At 40.7% G+C, this 15,852-nt stretch overlaps 2 protein-coding genes and 1 non-coding gene across 3 annotated transcripts; 2 read left to right on the top strand and 1 right to left on the bottom strand.

Moving 5' to 3' along the window:
• Positions 1-2,953: 2,953 nt before the first annotated feature.
• tmem88b (transmembrane protein 88 b) lies at positions 2,954-8,998 on the top strand. Its single transcript, XM_010738767.3, has 3 exons — positions 2,954-3,487; positions 5,357-5,767; positions 7,793-8,998. The coding sequence occupies exons 2-3, from the start codon at positions 5,363-5,365 to the stop codon at positions 8,075-8,077; spliced, it is 690 nt and encodes a 229-aa protein (XP_010737069.2). The 5' UTR covers positions 2,954-3,487; positions 5,357-5,362; the 3' UTR covers positions 8,078-8,998.
• A 727-nt stretch (positions 8,999-9,725) lies between these two features.
• Positions 9,726-9,889, bottom strand: LOC113747674 (U1 spliceosomal RNA). The gene has a single exon (XR_003463772.1). It is a non-coding gene; the product is annotated as a U1 spliceosomal RNA (small nuclear RNA).
• A 1,128-nt stretch (positions 9,890-11,017) lies between these two features.
• Positions 11,018-15,744, top strand: LOC104925198 (calcium-binding protein 2). The gene is made up of 9 exons (XM_010738769.3): positions 11,018-11,121; positions 12,034-12,442; positions 12,629-12,712; positions 13,013-13,139; positions 13,880-13,910; positions 14,484-14,627; positions 14,843-14,952; positions 15,164-15,311; positions 15,481-15,744. The coding sequence occupies exons 3-9, from the start codon at positions 12,630-12,632 to the stop codon at positions 15,507-15,509; spliced, it is 672 nt and encodes a 223-aa protein (XP_010737071.1). The 5' UTR covers positions 11,018-11,121; positions 12,034-12,442; position 12,629; the 3' UTR covers positions 15,510-15,744.
• Positions 15,745-15,852: the final 108 nt, after the last annotated feature.

The following is a 15,852-nucleotide window of genomic DNA, read 5'->3' as shown; positions in this document are numbered from 1 at the left end:
TCAGAGAAAGAACCATGGCCATACACATGTCCTCTACAAGATAAAAACATGCACTACATGTTTTACCTTGTCCTGTTCTCATATAGCATCCACCTGACTGTAGTCCGATATAGACTCTAGCTCTCATTTTCTTTCAAACAAACAAAATTTGTCAAATTTGCCAGAAAGGCACAATATGCCTTGATGAAAGGTGATCACATGGAAAGATACTATAGTATGCACATTTATCAAGTAACTACACATCAAAGAAGCCGCTCCCCATTAGAAGGAACTCCGTATCCATTCTAGTTTCTAAACAAGACCTCCATTTTCTTGAAAATGTTTCAGAGAATTATTTAAACAAATAACTTCTGTAATTCCAAATATAAACTTGTCAATATTTATATTCATGCATAGTTCATGCTTCTCAAAAAGAAGCTACTTCAGTGGTCTGAAGCAAAAAAGGCAGTAACCAATGTCTCCTCAAGTTACTTCTAAAGCAAAACAAATGCAGCCAGTACAAATACAGTTTTAAATATTTGTTTCTGATGGTTTTTTTAACTGAAACAAAAGAAGGCTAACTTCCCTGCACATAAAAGAAAGAATAAATGTGTGTAAATCATGAATATTTACGTTTCCTCTTGTGCATGTCCTAAAAGGTCTGCCGCTTTTGAGACTGAAACTCCAGAGATAAGAGAGCATTGGCAGGTCACTGTGTCCTCAGGTCAAGTTAGAGGCCAGCAGAGGGACAGAGCATTGCTGGACAGACTGAAGGAAATCCTGCTTCAAACCACACAGGAAGACAACCTCCGTCCGTCCATCCATCCGTCCACCCTGCTGCAGTCAGGTGATGATGAGGATTAACGCTCCAGCAAAGACAAAATACTCCAGCGGTCCAATCACAACTATGTCGGGAAATCATGATGGACAAAACTTTGAAGTTTGTTTATGCTGCTCTTGTTGAACATGAGAGGAAAGATTACACAGGAACAATTTTATCTGTAATGACAAGTCCCCCGAAGGAGAGCTGAACTCTTGACTGCGACAGTACATCGCAATTTCAAAGACTGCGATGTCAACAAAGAAATGATAAAAATCATCTAATGACAGACATGCGAGTTCCTCACCCTTTACTTGAAACCAACGTGCAGCATGTGAACATCATACTGTTATTTTAGGCCTATATCTACTACACACTGTAAAACAAAAATAAAAGGACGGTATGCACACTGAAGGGCTGCAAGTAAATAAACACCACCAGCTCAAAGAAGAGGAAAAAGGGTGGAAAATCAGCATCAGACTAATTACTTCGCTTATGCTCTGATCTTTTATCATTGAACTGATTACTGCCTTCCTCAGTAGCTTTGTTCTTCTCTTTCTGATCCTGTATTCCTGAGAATCCAAGCTTTTATCAAAATCACATCTCCTGATCTTGAACGCATACTACGTCACAACACCTCATATCTTTACTTCACATAACCGCCACAAGGCCCTCTGCTGCTCATCTGACTGAACCTGACGTTTGAAACACGTGGTCTCTTATCCTCGACAAAATCCACTCCCAACCACACGATTAATAATAATAAATAATAATGAAGATTTATGAAGTGATGGACTCATCTTGTTACTCAGTCCTAAATCAACTACTTCACCTCGACACAGATGTGTCCCCCTTCAAAGCTCGATGTTTAGTGACGTTCTGACAGGATGTTTTCAGAGCAGCGAGGTGACGCAGCATTTAGAGACGATGTCCTTCAAGAGGAGGAAACACTGTTTCCTCTGCTTTAGATTTCATTAAGTGAAACTTTTTCAGTTCCACAGGTGAAGATTTACACTAATTTCCCTACAGGAATGAATAACTGTTATTCAAAAGGTGTAATAGTATATGTACTACATATTTGCATTGATTCATTTAGTGCATTTTGTACATTCTTATATTTACTGGGAACAAACAAGACAGGAGCAGCCTCTGCGGACATCCTGCAGAATCTGCTGGATTGTCTTGATAAATCTCTATCACTAAAAACAAACCAAAACACTCTTTATTCTTGTTCCAGCACTGGACATTCATTTCTTCAAAAGAGAAGAAAATAACTGTATAATGGAGGTTCGAAGCTCAGTGAATCTGTATTTAACACAGCTGCATCAAAACACATGATGCACACTGCACGCTGCACTACAGCGTGTGACTGGAAGAGGGCGCTGTTCTTCAAAGCTAACAGATGAAGTTCCAAAGTTTCGGGCAGATGTTGGACTTAAATATCACCATTTTCTACATATTACTCAGAGTGGATACAAGTACCAAGAACCTCTCTGTTACATTAAACACTGACAAATGTCAAATGACAAGATATAAAAGGCCGCTGACAAACCTTAACTGGGATTTTCTACAGACCAATTATCCCTGGATATCATATAAACACAACCATCTCACGTAAACCAGGGGAAGATTCACGCTTGAGAAAAACAAAGCGCACAGCAATCTTTAAAAACAGCACTATAAATGAAGGAAAAAATTCATACATTTAAAGAAAAAGTCAATTCTTTCATCAATTGTACATTTTTTTTTTTTTGAAGATTGCTGTAAAAATAAATTCTGCTCCAGCTTGTTCAACGCTCAACACTAAAGCAGCACATCTGAACTCATACAACTGTAGATAAAATGACCTGCATGTGTTCAGCACCGTGGTACCTCTTCTCTATTACTCTTAACACACAAGTCCGTCTCTGCTGCCCTTCCCCCTCATTTTCTGCTCTCCTGAACCTCAACTTATCAGGCAAGCCGCCTCACTCTGACCCCCAACACACAACACCCAGCCCCCACTGCAGCAGGGAACAGGGTTAAGGGAGGTGTAACATGTCCTGGATATGAGAGGTGGAATGCATGTGCTGAGAGGAGATGTTGGAGAAAGGCAGGGGGGCTGATAAGCCTGGTGGGTGGAGAGACAGAGTGGGATTCAGGGAGAGTGAGAGGAGGGAGGGAAGGAGAGACAGCACTGCAGACTCAGTCAGATGGGGGGGAAGAGGTGGGAGGACAGACAGAAGTTTGACATACTTAAGACAAAAGACCACCGCAACTGGGAGTTCAGTTGTTTTTAGCCGCCAAGGACGGAGCATCTCTGTGGTACTACTCCATCACAACGGCACAGGAATTTGATGCCACTTGTGGGAAAGAAAACAGAGACTCTGAGACGTAATCAGCTCCACTGACAACTCTGGATAGGGAGGAGAAGAACCAGCAGGAGAGCAGAACTGCAGGAAACCAACATACCACCACAAACTAGATAAGGCTTTAGGAGGGAACCTCCAAAAACACACCAGAACTCCAGAAAATTCACACAAGGGAAGGAGGGGAGAGTAACCCTGTTTGCTGGAGGGATAAAAAGAAAAACTTTGTTGAACGTGCGAGGGGAGGACTGACTGGACTGAAGTTGTCTCAAGAAGCGAGAAAAGCAGCAACAATCTGGAGGACGAACAGCAAGAGGTCCACCTAGCCCCACAGCACCATGTGAGTACAAGAGAAGCTGCACAGCATAGACACGTTTACATCATATTACTGTGACTCAACCACTGAGGAGTCTTCATAGAGTGACAAGGAGGTAAAAGACCAAACGGTAGCTGATACTGAAACACAGAATTAATTATAGCAACTGCTCATTTCAGACAGGAGAATAACTAATAGAAAATCTCCCTGCAGCATCCAAGCATGACCTTATAACGACTAGCTGAGCATCTACATGGTCACTTGCACATCGAAGAGTTTAAAACCAATCAAAAAGACGTGTTAGGCAACTACATGCCACCATGTGGAGTCTACATTAACTTCATTGTGTAATGATCCCTAATTTAGAAGGTCTTAAATTGGGTCAAACAATGACATTACGTGGTATTCTAAGAAATGCTGCGCAAACAATAATAAGAACTGTGAGTAAAACGGGTGGAGTACCTAAATGTATTTTCAGCTCGGGGTGCAGTGTGAGTCATCTCGCATACACACTTTCCTGCCAGTCTTTCCTGCGTGACCTTCAACCTTAAAACAACACTTAAGATAACAATGGGAGACAGACGTGGGAAATAAACAGTAAAGCAGCCAGGATAGCATCATAAATAATGTCTACCACTGTCAATAATGATCATCAGAATAAACCCATTTACATTCAATTTCAACTTCAAGTGAACATTTACCCCCCCACCCCCAAAAAAAACATCCAAACAAAGCTAATGGGAGAGAAATGCTGGACCTCATGCGAGCTAAACTAACTGTCAAACACCACCACCAATACACCAGAGGGTCCTGGCATTGTTCCAAAAAGTGACGCTACATGGTAAATCATATGGTTTAAGAGAACAAATTACTCTTACTCATGCATGACCCATTGAAAGCTAAATATCTTCAAATTAACAGGAATATAAAAGCACCTGTCTGTCATGCTGGCTAAAAGGAAAGACTGGCAGGTTGACTATGTCATCCCTACTGGGATTTTTCCATTGTTGTATTTTTTTTGGCAGCTTACTTGGCTCTGTTACTCACAGATGTCCCTCGTCTGGCCGGGGCATCACTGTCTTCTGACCTCTGAGAAATGAGGATATCCTGTACCAGACACAGCTGCGTACCACATAAAATGCAGACTAAAAGGAGCTTGGATCAAAGCAGACATGATGTGGTGGACCTGACCTCCCAGTTTGAAAATATGAGCTTTAAAAAATAGAACATGTACAATTATAAAACAAAAGGCAAGTTCAACAGCCAGTGTTGCCATAATCACATCATATATTACATCATATAACATTTTATGCTTCTGAGGCCATTGCTTATTGACGAAAGTGTCTATGACATATCTTTCTTATCTTTATTATAGCAATACTGGAAGTTTCTAATATAAAATGTTAATGTACTGAGGTGGTTCAAGTTCAGCATCATATGTGTTGTTATAGTTCAATCCTGGCAGTGGTTACGTTTGATCTCCTGACTGTAAAACCTTGTCAACGCTGCCCACAGGCAGGACAGCACGTAAACATGAATGCACGTGCAAATAACACCCACGACACAAACAGACTTTGATGCCAGTTAGCCTTCATCTCACTACACAGACTACATATAGCAATTATGGGCCCCTTTCCTTTTGACCAATCAGCTCTCTGATAATCATCACCTCACGGCCGGGATTACACAGGGCTTCCTGATGGATAAAACCTCTAACCTCTGAGTGAACCCAGAGCCATCGAGCCTTTGAAAAGTGAAATTTGATTAGGTTCAGTATTGCGTAACAATGGCACCAGACTACTGTACTCATCCACTATCCAAACATGCTAATTGGGGCTTCAAAACATCTCTAATGAAATGCAGAATTCTGATTCATTCATTTTCTGCCCACAGTTCACTATGAGTATGACTGGTACTCTAGAGAAGGGGGCCCACCATCAGGCCTTGGACCTGTCTGAGGAACTGCCACCTCATCATCACCAGATTCATCATCAGATGAATCATCACCAACATCTTCACCACTCCAACTCTTTGGCCTCCACCACCGCTGTGGGCGGAGGCAGAGAAACGCCTTCACGTGTGGTCGTACCTCCTCCTTATTCTGCAGCCGAGAGCGGTGGTGGGGGCAGCGATGCGCCTCTGGAGCTGCGGGGGTCTCTGGATTGCTGGGCCTGCTCGGTGCTGGTGACAGCTCAGAACCTGGTTATTGCCACGATCAACACCTGCCTCGCTGGACTGGTGTTTGGGACCATCCTATTGCCCGCCATTGTCATGGTGGTGTTTGGCTTCCTGTGCCACTCTACAGTAAGAAAGGGGGAGAGGGTTGATGAGCGAGTGTGGGAACTGTGTGTATGTTGAAGGATGTTTACACACACACACATAAGCTACATCTAAATAAAAGATGGGTGGAATAGGGGGATGGGTATGAAACATTTCAAAGTCCTAATCTTATAACTTTGATCCAAAAGTTTGGCATAGTTGTGCCTGGGGTTTAGGGTGGGGTTTGGCTCCATCTGTGATGAGGTTTTGTAATCAGATAAGTCGGAGGTTTTCTTAGATGTTGAAGAGATGGGTGAGCTAAAGGGGTCTGGAGTCTAGGCCAGATGTCACAGCAGTAAAATTGAACACTGCTTGGCAGCTGGTTGTTAGGGAACAAGTAATATGAAATATAACAGATGACATGTAATTCAAACAAAATAACCTATTTGACCCCATTAGTCAGGAGGCATTATCCTGTGCTACTCTTAAAAGTCATCATGGTTCAGGGACTCTGAATGCATACCGATGGCATTTCTGTGGACCGACGACCTCCTTAATGACCAGAGAGACCAGGATTCTCTCTGTTCTCCTGCTCTCTCACAATTAGACCTCATGTGACAGCAGCTTAGAGAGGGATTAACCAGAACCTGGGAGGACGGAGAGAGGGAGAGAAATCAACAGAAAAAATGAGGAGAGAAGAAAAGCAGAAAAAAAAAACAGATGGGTTCAGTATTTAGAGTTCTTTGAAAAGAGCAAGCAACATTGAACAGAAACGAACACAACACAAGTTTTCATGAGAAAAAAAAACAAGCATAGTAATAAAAGGGCTTTCTCCATGAAGGCTGGCTCTGATCTGGAGCCATACAAGAGGCCTCACCAAGTAAAAACAAACATGGGCATACTTGTCTTATCTGTTACTACTCCAGCCCTCAGAGCTCCCTTGCACCCTCCTTCGACCCTTCACCTTTTTAAAATCATGTACTGCGCTTTAAAATCGTCTCTCTCACTTGCTCACAACTTCCCTCCCTCCATAAGGCTTCCCTCTCCAGGTGGGAAGTTGTTTTTGTTTGTTTTTTTTTTACTTCCAAGATCTGGAAATGACAATTTCTAACTTTCCAATTAATATGTATTGTACTAAATGTATTACACTATATAACTATATAGCTTCTAAGCACAATGCACAATCAATGAATCAAACCAAAACTGTGGCTTTATTGGAGCTTCATCTTGGTTTTCAAAAACGCAAATGTTAACCTTTAATCTTAGCCATTACCTTGTCAATATGCCCTCAACTCCAATGAACGCTCCTTTCCCCCTGAGCTCCCTTTATTCCTGCAAACCTTTTAACTCTTGGAACTCCCCTCATGCACTCAAATGTTCACTTCATCTTTCATGGGCCGATAAGAATGATTCAGCCCTCCTGTCTCTCCATTCCCCTCCCACACTCTGATCCTGACCCCTTTTACCTCCTGTCCCGCTCCCCCAGTGTTACTGCTCTACATGCTTTGACACACAGTATAAACTGATCACCATCTTTGAATCAGAGGTGCTAATGATGGTTCAGTCATCTCTATAAAAGTTCATAAAAGATTTATTTATTTCGTTCATCAAAATGCAGTTTAGCGGGTTACTGATGCAGCTCGTGGGTGTGTGAGAGAGACAGTGTTATATCACAGACTATCAAATGGTTTCTGTCCTCACTTCATACACACATACCACACAGAGCACGTCATCTGTGATCCTTATCCGTTTTTTCCTATAGCCAGTATTTAAATCACTGATGTTCTATTTGGACAAGGACAACTCAAACAAAGTGTAGACCAGTATGTGAAAACACACAACTGGACCCAGTTTGAAATCTGTCTGACATGAAAATTGGAATATAAAATGCAAATTTATACAGACAGTTTACAGAATAAGGACCCAAACCAGCAGGAGAAAGTCTGTTCCTCTCTGAAGCTACCATGGTCAGATTTTAAAAATTGTGACACTGGTTTAATGTCAAACATAGCTCAACGACATCCTGCCGTTATATCATTCCAAACACTATCTTTGTCCTCGTCTCCCCAGGTCCGCCCTCATGGGACGACCCCATACTGCTCAGACCTGCTGACTGACGGAGGCTGCGTGGCTCTGCTGGTGGTGGGCTTCCTCCTGGTCACCCCTCTGCTGGTCCTGGCGCTGGCTGCATACTGCCGTCTGGCCCGACACCTCCAGCTGGGCCTGTGCTTCATCCCGTACAGCCGGGCCGTGTACAAGAACATGCCAGCCACCCAGCACCGTGGACTGGGCACTGGCTGCTGCGGGGGCAGAGATGGAGTCGATGGTAGTGGAAAGGCAAAGGTCTGGGTGTGAGATGAAGGTCAGAGAAATGGGGAGAGGGAGGTGGGGAAGACCGTTAGATGAAGAGTATGAAGGGAATTGAACAAGACAACAGAGTGCTGGTGTGTGTGTGGGGGGGTTGTATCACTAAGAAAAGGCCATGGATGTAAGAGCAGTAAAGGAGATCAGAGAAGGGAGGAAGTTGTAAAAGGCAATTACAATAATGACCAACTTCCTGAAAGACAAGTTACATTGTTTTAAATACTGACTTATGACTGTTACTCCTCATGACTTCACTTAAAAAAATAAGAACATGATGTACTTTGTGTTGGTTGGTTTTATTCCACTGGACACTAGCTGTTAATGGAACTTTCCCGTTACGACGTGCTGTCTTTGAGTACTGACCAGGAGACCGAGTGCAACTCTACAAGACAACTACTGCAAATACTGTAAACAATTATAGAAATAAAACATGGTAACTAAATTGAAGAATTATTCAAGTCAGTGAATATAACAAACATTAATCTAATCAGACTTGTATACAACCTTAACTGTCCTTGATCAGGAAAACTGAAAACAGCACAGAAAGAAAGCTTGTACTGACACTAAACAATAATTGTATCTCATCACATTTATGTTATGACAAACAAATCTGTTTAATGTAGTTTTCTGATGAGTTGTTACAAACTGTGACCTCTTGTGTTATTTGCTTTTTATAAATAAAATGTTTTGGATTCAGCCGAAGTCGTGTCTGTCCTGTTATTGGCATGAGGTGAGATGGGTTGAGTCTACTACCGGGAAAAAGGAAATTATTGTGTACGATTGTTCCTAGTCAGAGAGCGAACGCTGGTCTCAGCAGCAGCCAAAACTACTGCAAATGGTACACACAGTTCAAACACACTTCTGGGTGCCACCAGAGATGAACGGCAGACTGATGTCCATGAACTGTTTCCGTGGTCACTGTTCTCAACTCAAACTTTATTTATAAAGCCCTTTAAAAACAGCTGCAGCTGACACAAAGTGCTGTACATAAAATAGAACATGAAATAAGACATATAAAACAAAGAACAATATAAAAACAATAATAAAAGATAAAACAATGTTAAAATAATAGCAAAAACAGAAACAGAGTCTCATGCTGGGTTAAAAGCCAAGGAATAAAAATGGGTCTTAAGACGTGTTTTAAAAATGTTGTTGTTAGAAAAAGTCTCTTGAGAAATCAGGTATGAACAAATAACTATGAAATGTTGGTAAAGCGGGCTCGACAGTTTGTAGTAAATGTCTCCCTCAAGTGGTGAAAGATTGGAATGACACGAGACAAAAAGCTGGGACAAAGAAGCACACTTCTATAACCTCACAGTGCTCAGCCTTCTTGGCTTGTGATCTGATTTTAATGTAGGAATAGACATATATACACATATATACACATGCTGCACATTTCGCTTTTCTATCCCGTTAAGCACGTTGCAGCCCACATGGCACTAATTCTGGGAAACACGGTTATAACACTGTCACTATCACTCATTAAATAGTAATGCAATCTGCAAAATGTGCTGTAACACAACATCAGTGAAGATAACTCAATAATACAGCACATCCTAACATATACTATCTCCATATAAACCACCTCACTGTGAGCTGCAGCTCTAAGCTACCAAGAGTTTTACTTTCCACACACAATCAGGGGAGAGCGCGAACGCAGTCCCCCACTACCAGAAATTATGCAGTCGAGATTCCCACATTTGGGGAATTCGCAGGGGTCAGCACAACCGGAGTGCAATGGCTGAGCCTCGCCCTGGGTGAACCACCTTCTTGATCATGGTGTCTCCCCTGCCAGGTAAGTATGAGTTGTACACGGCAGATGGAGGGAGGTCATTCAGCTACATACAATCCAGCCTGACGGTGCCGCGGAGATCTCCAGCGCAGTTTTAGGCAGAACGTGACGCTCACATGATTTTAAACGTGTTCACTAGTCGTACAACATTATATCTGAAGCAGAAAGCACATAATTTAACGAATTAGTGCTCTTGTTTTTGTTTCCCGTCGTGCTTTGTGGCGTTGCGTAGGAGTCACGTGATAAGCTACTTCCGGGTTTTTAGTCTTCCTAAACAATATTTACTCCCAATAAACCATCTACATGTTTTATTCCTCAAGTCTCACAACAAGCGAGAGTTCCGTTTTTACCTTTGGTAACCGCAGAGGTGCACGTACAGCGGCGTAACAAACTATTCTGAGGAATACTGCGGCACAAACGATGTCACGTGTCTGCCGCACATAGCGAGATTTGGCGCCATCTGGCGGAGAGTGGCGCCAACTACAGCGGCTGCAGACGGAAAGACATGTGCGCATGCGCACACCTCAGAATACGGCCTGTGATGGGAATTTCGGCTCTTTTGGCTCTGCATACTATAAGGAGCCGGCTCTTTCGGCTCCCAAATGGCTCCTGACATTTTATTAGTTGGTTTAATTAATTAATTAATTCATATTATTTTATTATTATTGCTGTTATTATTGTTTTATATTTTTAAATGTTATTATATTTTATTTTATTTTTGACATTGTAAAGCACTTTGGTCAGTGCATGCGGTGTAAAAATGTGCTATATAAATAAAACATACTAACTATTTAATTAATTTCTCACCCAAAATAATGCAATAATGTAATAAATAATGTCTCTCGTCTCCCTCTTGTCATGTCTCGTGTCCTCCGCGACCGCTGTGTGTGTGTGTGTCTGTCACCCCTGCTATACCAATTACGTGCAGCTTTCACACAAAAAAGTGGAGAAAAAAAAGTTTTTTTCCCCCGCTAGTTTTTTTTTCCTGTACTTTTTTAATTGAAAGCCGATTGGTGATTGGTCAAGGTGTGTGATAACAGGCATGGCATGAGGGAGAGTGTCAGGGGGAGGAGACAGTGAGGCACAGAAGTGAAAAAAAAAACGGCTCCCTAAATCGGCTCCCAACGAGGAGCCGGCTCCCGTCGTTCACTTCAAAGAACCGGATCGTTCGCGACCGACACATCACTGCGGCCTAACGCAGTCTCACTATTCAGTGGTCTTAAACGGAATACTTAAAAGAAAAGTGGGTTCATTGATACCATAATGTGTGGCCTATTATATTCCTGTAAATGTCACCTGTTTAACATTAAAACGAAGCGTGATACTTAACAGAACAGTCCACAAGACCATTAAAAAGTAGATAACATAGTCAGCAAGGTGACGCTGACAATACCTGCGGTGAACTGTTGCTAGTTTAAACAATTAGCGGGAAAAAAACATGAAACTCAACTGCAACCATATCGACACAGACACGTTTAAACCACGTTACTTTGTTATCTAAACGAGTTAGTAAATATTTTATTGTAGTTAACTCACCTGCTGGGAAAGTTCAGGGCCGACAGGCGCCATTGACGTCGTCAACAACTCTTCCAGAAAACACGATATAATCCACGAAGTTATTGATAAATATGCGACACAGCTGATATATATTTGCTAATATAACTAAGCTAACGGGTAACGGCACGCGGTGACGTCAGGTAAACCGCTAACGATGTGCACCGTGCACGTGCGTGACGCCGACGGCGTGCAGGTGAACCGGAAGTACAGGACAAACAGACCATAATAATAATGTGGTTTTGGAAATAATGCTTCATTTAAAAACTGAATATTGATGGAAACGACGTGTAAAAAAAAATCAAAGTAGGCGCATATAAAAAACATACTTACCAATTATTAATAATAGGTTAAATAGGGCTTCTTGTGCATTATTTGAAACAAATGATGGGGTTAAACACAAACTTTGTGTAACAGAGTATTAGAAATGACAACAACAGTTTGTCTTGTAGACTACGTCGTGAGCTGACTAAACAATATATGAATATTGTCCAACAGCTACCTGCTTCTACAATTTTTCAATCAAATTGGAGAGATTTACCATAACAGTTGAATGGAGAAGATCAACTATTTGTGTTTACATTTTTTTATCTGTCATTAGTCTATTCCAACACAATCTGAATAAAGAAATCACCTAGAGCAGCTCCAAAAGGCCAGTACAAATACTTCAATCAACATCGTCAACAATCGGACACCCAGTGCAATCACAAAGTCCTCCAAATGAAAACACTTTAAGCTGGGGCTGGAAGCAGCACGAAACTGACCCCCTGAAGGTCACATCCCTCACACTGCTGCTCCACGTTTTGCTTTCTAATCGCTGGCTGCATGTTTAGCCAGGTAATTACCTGTTAAGCCTCTCTGATGAAAGGCGGTCAAGAAAAGGAAATACAGGAAGGACCTTTCACAACATTCACAACACAAGCGGAGCACTGCTTAAGGGGGACGAGAAGGACTGTGCTGATCGACTTCTCATTGTTTCTGTTTCTCACCATTTAGGAAAGGGAATTAAGGTAAATAACTTGAAGTTAAGTGACTGGATTTATATTCAAGATGTTGGACATAGTTGGGAAATCAAAATAACAATTAAAAAAAAAACAGTTCTAGTCCTACATCAACCTTTCCTCATCACTGAAGAAAGGTTTTTATGTTTGAATGTTACAATTGGATACACAGTGTTTGCCTTTGTTTATCCACAGCATGTCCAAGGAAGGAGAGAGGAAACCATCTACAACATCTACAACTTCTGCAACTTCTGCAACTTCTGTTGAATCCAAAGATAGGTAAGTTTAGATTCATCTTCACAGTATTTGAATATGACAGGCAATCCAATTTTTCGAGATGCATCCATCTTTCACATACCCAGAGTGTATTCTTTAATTGACCTACCACTAAATATAGAATCCAAGAAAAATATGTGAAGTGGTCAAGGTTTCTGGTCTGTAGCAGGAAAGTTCATATGCCAGTTCTGCTGATATGTATTGAGCACTTGAGAAGACATTTTACTGCATAATGAAGGGTTTGCCATGTAAGATATGCATTTGCCTCTTTACTAATCATAGTTTGATTTTTCCTCCTTGTAGCAAAGATGGTGCCTCCACATCGGAGTCCGTCTCTGAAACACCCAAGAAATCATCAAAGAAATCCAAGAAAAACACTGAGAGCATGAACAAAGTCTACAACTCTGTGCTTGATAGTGTTTTTGGGCCAGTAAGTAGCTGACTTTCACATTTACCTGACCTGTACCTGACCTCATGTAGCTCTTTCAACACCAGATCTCCAATTCTTCCCTAATTTAAAAACACCTTTATTCAATAAAATGTGTGTTTTATCACTGACAATTTAACAACACCACAATCTTTTGATAGCCATAAGCTAAGAGAGGTTTGGCAACAACACTTACAAATCTATCATTCGTATGATTAAGATCTAAAGGCATAGATTTCTAAAAGATGCTCATTACCAGTGAAAGGTGTGGTATGTCAGACATCAGCGTCAGAAGTGAGGTGAGAGTCAGGCAGTGTACTCACAGTTCTGTTCCTGATCTTTTTCAAGCTGCTATAACTAAGCCTGGTGTGTCTGTTGTATTAGCGGCTCATTAGTTGAGGCTTACTGCCACACTTCGTTAGAGTTATCCAGATGACAAACACTGGGTTGATTCAACTTGAAAATATTCACTTTTTCCTTTTGTACATAATATGTTGTCGTCTTGCACAAAATAATGGAAACTGATTAATTGTACCCTGTCTTCTGTCATTTTATTATGTTCACATCTGAACATGCATAACTTTAATATCCATGCTTAAAATGACAATCTGACATTAAGAGCAACACTGGCATTTCATTGAAAGTTGGTGTAAAGATACTTTGGTAGTATTTTACAGTGTTCATCACCTTAATTATAAAAATAGATTCATATTTTAACATGTGTTTTATTACTGTTTCTGCAGGACAGAGAATTAGCACAGGCTGAGTTGGATGGTAAGTGTCACTGCCACAGCTCACTGTTATTAATGTTAACATGCTAACAGCTGCATCTTTAAAACCACAAAATCATTATTCGAGCATTGAATCATTGTATCAAACAAGCACATTAGTGTTAATATCGATCAGTTGCTAATGTAACTGCCAAACACACATTCTTTATGAAGAATGTGTTTCTTTGTTTTGGTTTTATAATTCCAATGTCTCTCTATTTCTTTTCCAATTCATAAAAAACAAATCATTTAAAGGAATATGGAGCTGGATTAAAACCCAAAATGTTTGTAGAAAATAAACTTTTGATCTAAACTGTAATTCAATTACATATATGTGCATTCAGATAAATGTCACAAATTGACAGATTTAATTTTAGTTCTGGCAAGCGAGTTTGAATGAACCAGCTGCTTTATTAGACTTACTAGATTACTATTACTAGAGGAGATTTAGGATTGTGATGTTGTAGTAATGGTAAAGTATAGTACTGTCTTCGGGTCATTTTGCTCTGATAAACCACTTCTGGAATAGTTGTACTGTATATTGCAATCTCTTTCTGACCTCTTACCTTTCTTATAGAGATGCAGGAAGCCTTTAAAGAGTTTGACTATGATCAAGATGGATACCTGAACTACAAGGATGTGGCTGAATGCATGAGGACCATGGGATACATGCCCACAGAGATGGAGCTGCTAGAGATAGTACAACAAATCAAGATGAGAAGTGAGCTAATGAGATACCCTTTAAAATATATAGAACGTGGTTAAACTATTCATTATGCACTGAATTAAGTTTGCAAGTATAAGATGAAAATTTTATTGTTGTGAATTTATTTTTCAAAAATTCTCTGATTTGAACACTTCACATAAAAATATACACATTTGTTTGGCTGTTTCTCTTTTCCATGTCATGGCCCCTTACACCTCTCCTCTTCACAGTGGGTGGGTTAATGGATTTTGAAGACTTTGTTGAACTGATGGGACCCAGGATGATGGGAGAGACTGCTCACATGCTGGGACTCAAAGAGCTCCAATCTGCCTTTGTGCAGGTCAGTCAGCACCAATCAGATACATCAGACCTAAAAAGAACTTAAGCAAGGTTGTGCTTCTCTGTATCTCAGTGTTAACAGAAGTCATCCTGTTCATTTGTGCAGTTTCCTTGCATGTTTCCTGCTATGACTTACCAAAAATTTCCAATGTGAAAGAACCCTGTCCCCCCTGCTGTGAACCCATTTTCATCACTTACTCTGTTTTTAAAAGTTTGACCTTGATGGAGATGGAAAGATCAACCAGGATGAGATGAAGGAGGCGGTCAAGTCGCTGCTGGGGGAGAAGCTGAAGAAAGGAGAACTAGAAGAGATCTTAAAGGAGCTGGACATTAATGCAGATGGAAACATCGACTTTGAAGGTGAGAATAAGAAGTTCAGGTACCCACATATTTATACGGTTAAATAGTTATATGTATGTGAGTTTCACATTTTATGCATATGTGCTAAACATCGCTGGCCCTTTGTGGTTTAGTCACATAGTCAGCACTGACTTGACTTGCTCTGTTTTGTCTTCTCTCTCCTCTTCAGAGTTTGTGATGATGCTCTCCATTCGCTAGCTGCTTAAAGGACTAAGCACAAGCACAGGAAACGCTAACACCTCTGAATCATTCCACACAAACTTAATACAAATATCAAATCTTGACAATTTGGTAATGTTTTAACACAGATATAGACTTCTACAACATAACGTGTGCCTAAATCTGTAATAACTGGATAAATGAGGATGCTGTACGACTTAAATATGGAACATTTTGTCAGGAAGAGATCCATGAATGTTATGCAATGATACAGCATGTAAATAGGATTTAAATGGTTTGCTATTTTAATAAAGAAATAAAAATGATGTGTTTTCTAATCTTGTGTTTAAATTAAACAACATGACACTGTTAATCTACAATA

Source organism: Larimichthys crocea, chromosome XIV (assembly GCF_000972845.2).
Source record: "Larimichthys crocea isolate SSNF chromosome XIV, L_crocea_2.0, whole genome shotgun sequence".
NCBI lineage: Eukaryota > Metazoa > Chordata > Actinopteri > Sciaenidae > Larimichthys > Larimichthys crocea.
The sequence above is the reverse complement of the archived record's forward strand: the minus strand, read 5'-3'. Positions and strand labels throughout refer to the sequence as shown.

Bases quoted from the DNA above. Each gene is read 5' to 3' on its own strand.
- tmem88b (XM_010738767.3), top strand. From the start codon at position 5,363: ATGAGTATGACTGGTACTCTAGAGAAGGGGGCCCACCATCAGGCCTTG. The intron at 5,768-7,792 runs GTAAGAAAGGGG...TCGTCTCCCCAG, and splicing joins GCTTCCTGTGCCACTCTACA to GTCCGCCCTCATGGGACGAC.
- LOC104925198 (XM_010738769.3), top strand. From the start codon at position 12,630: ATGTCCAAGGAAGGAGAGAGGAAACCATCTACAACATCTACAACTTCT. The intron at 13,140-13,879 runs GTAAGTAGCTGA...CTGTTTCTGCAG, and splicing joins TTGATAGTGTTTTTGGGCCA to GACAGAGAATTAGCACAGGC. The intron at 13,911-14,483 runs GTAAGTGTCACT...CCTTTCTTATAG, and splicing joins AGCACAGGCTGAGTTGGATG to AGATGCAGGAAGCCTTTAAA.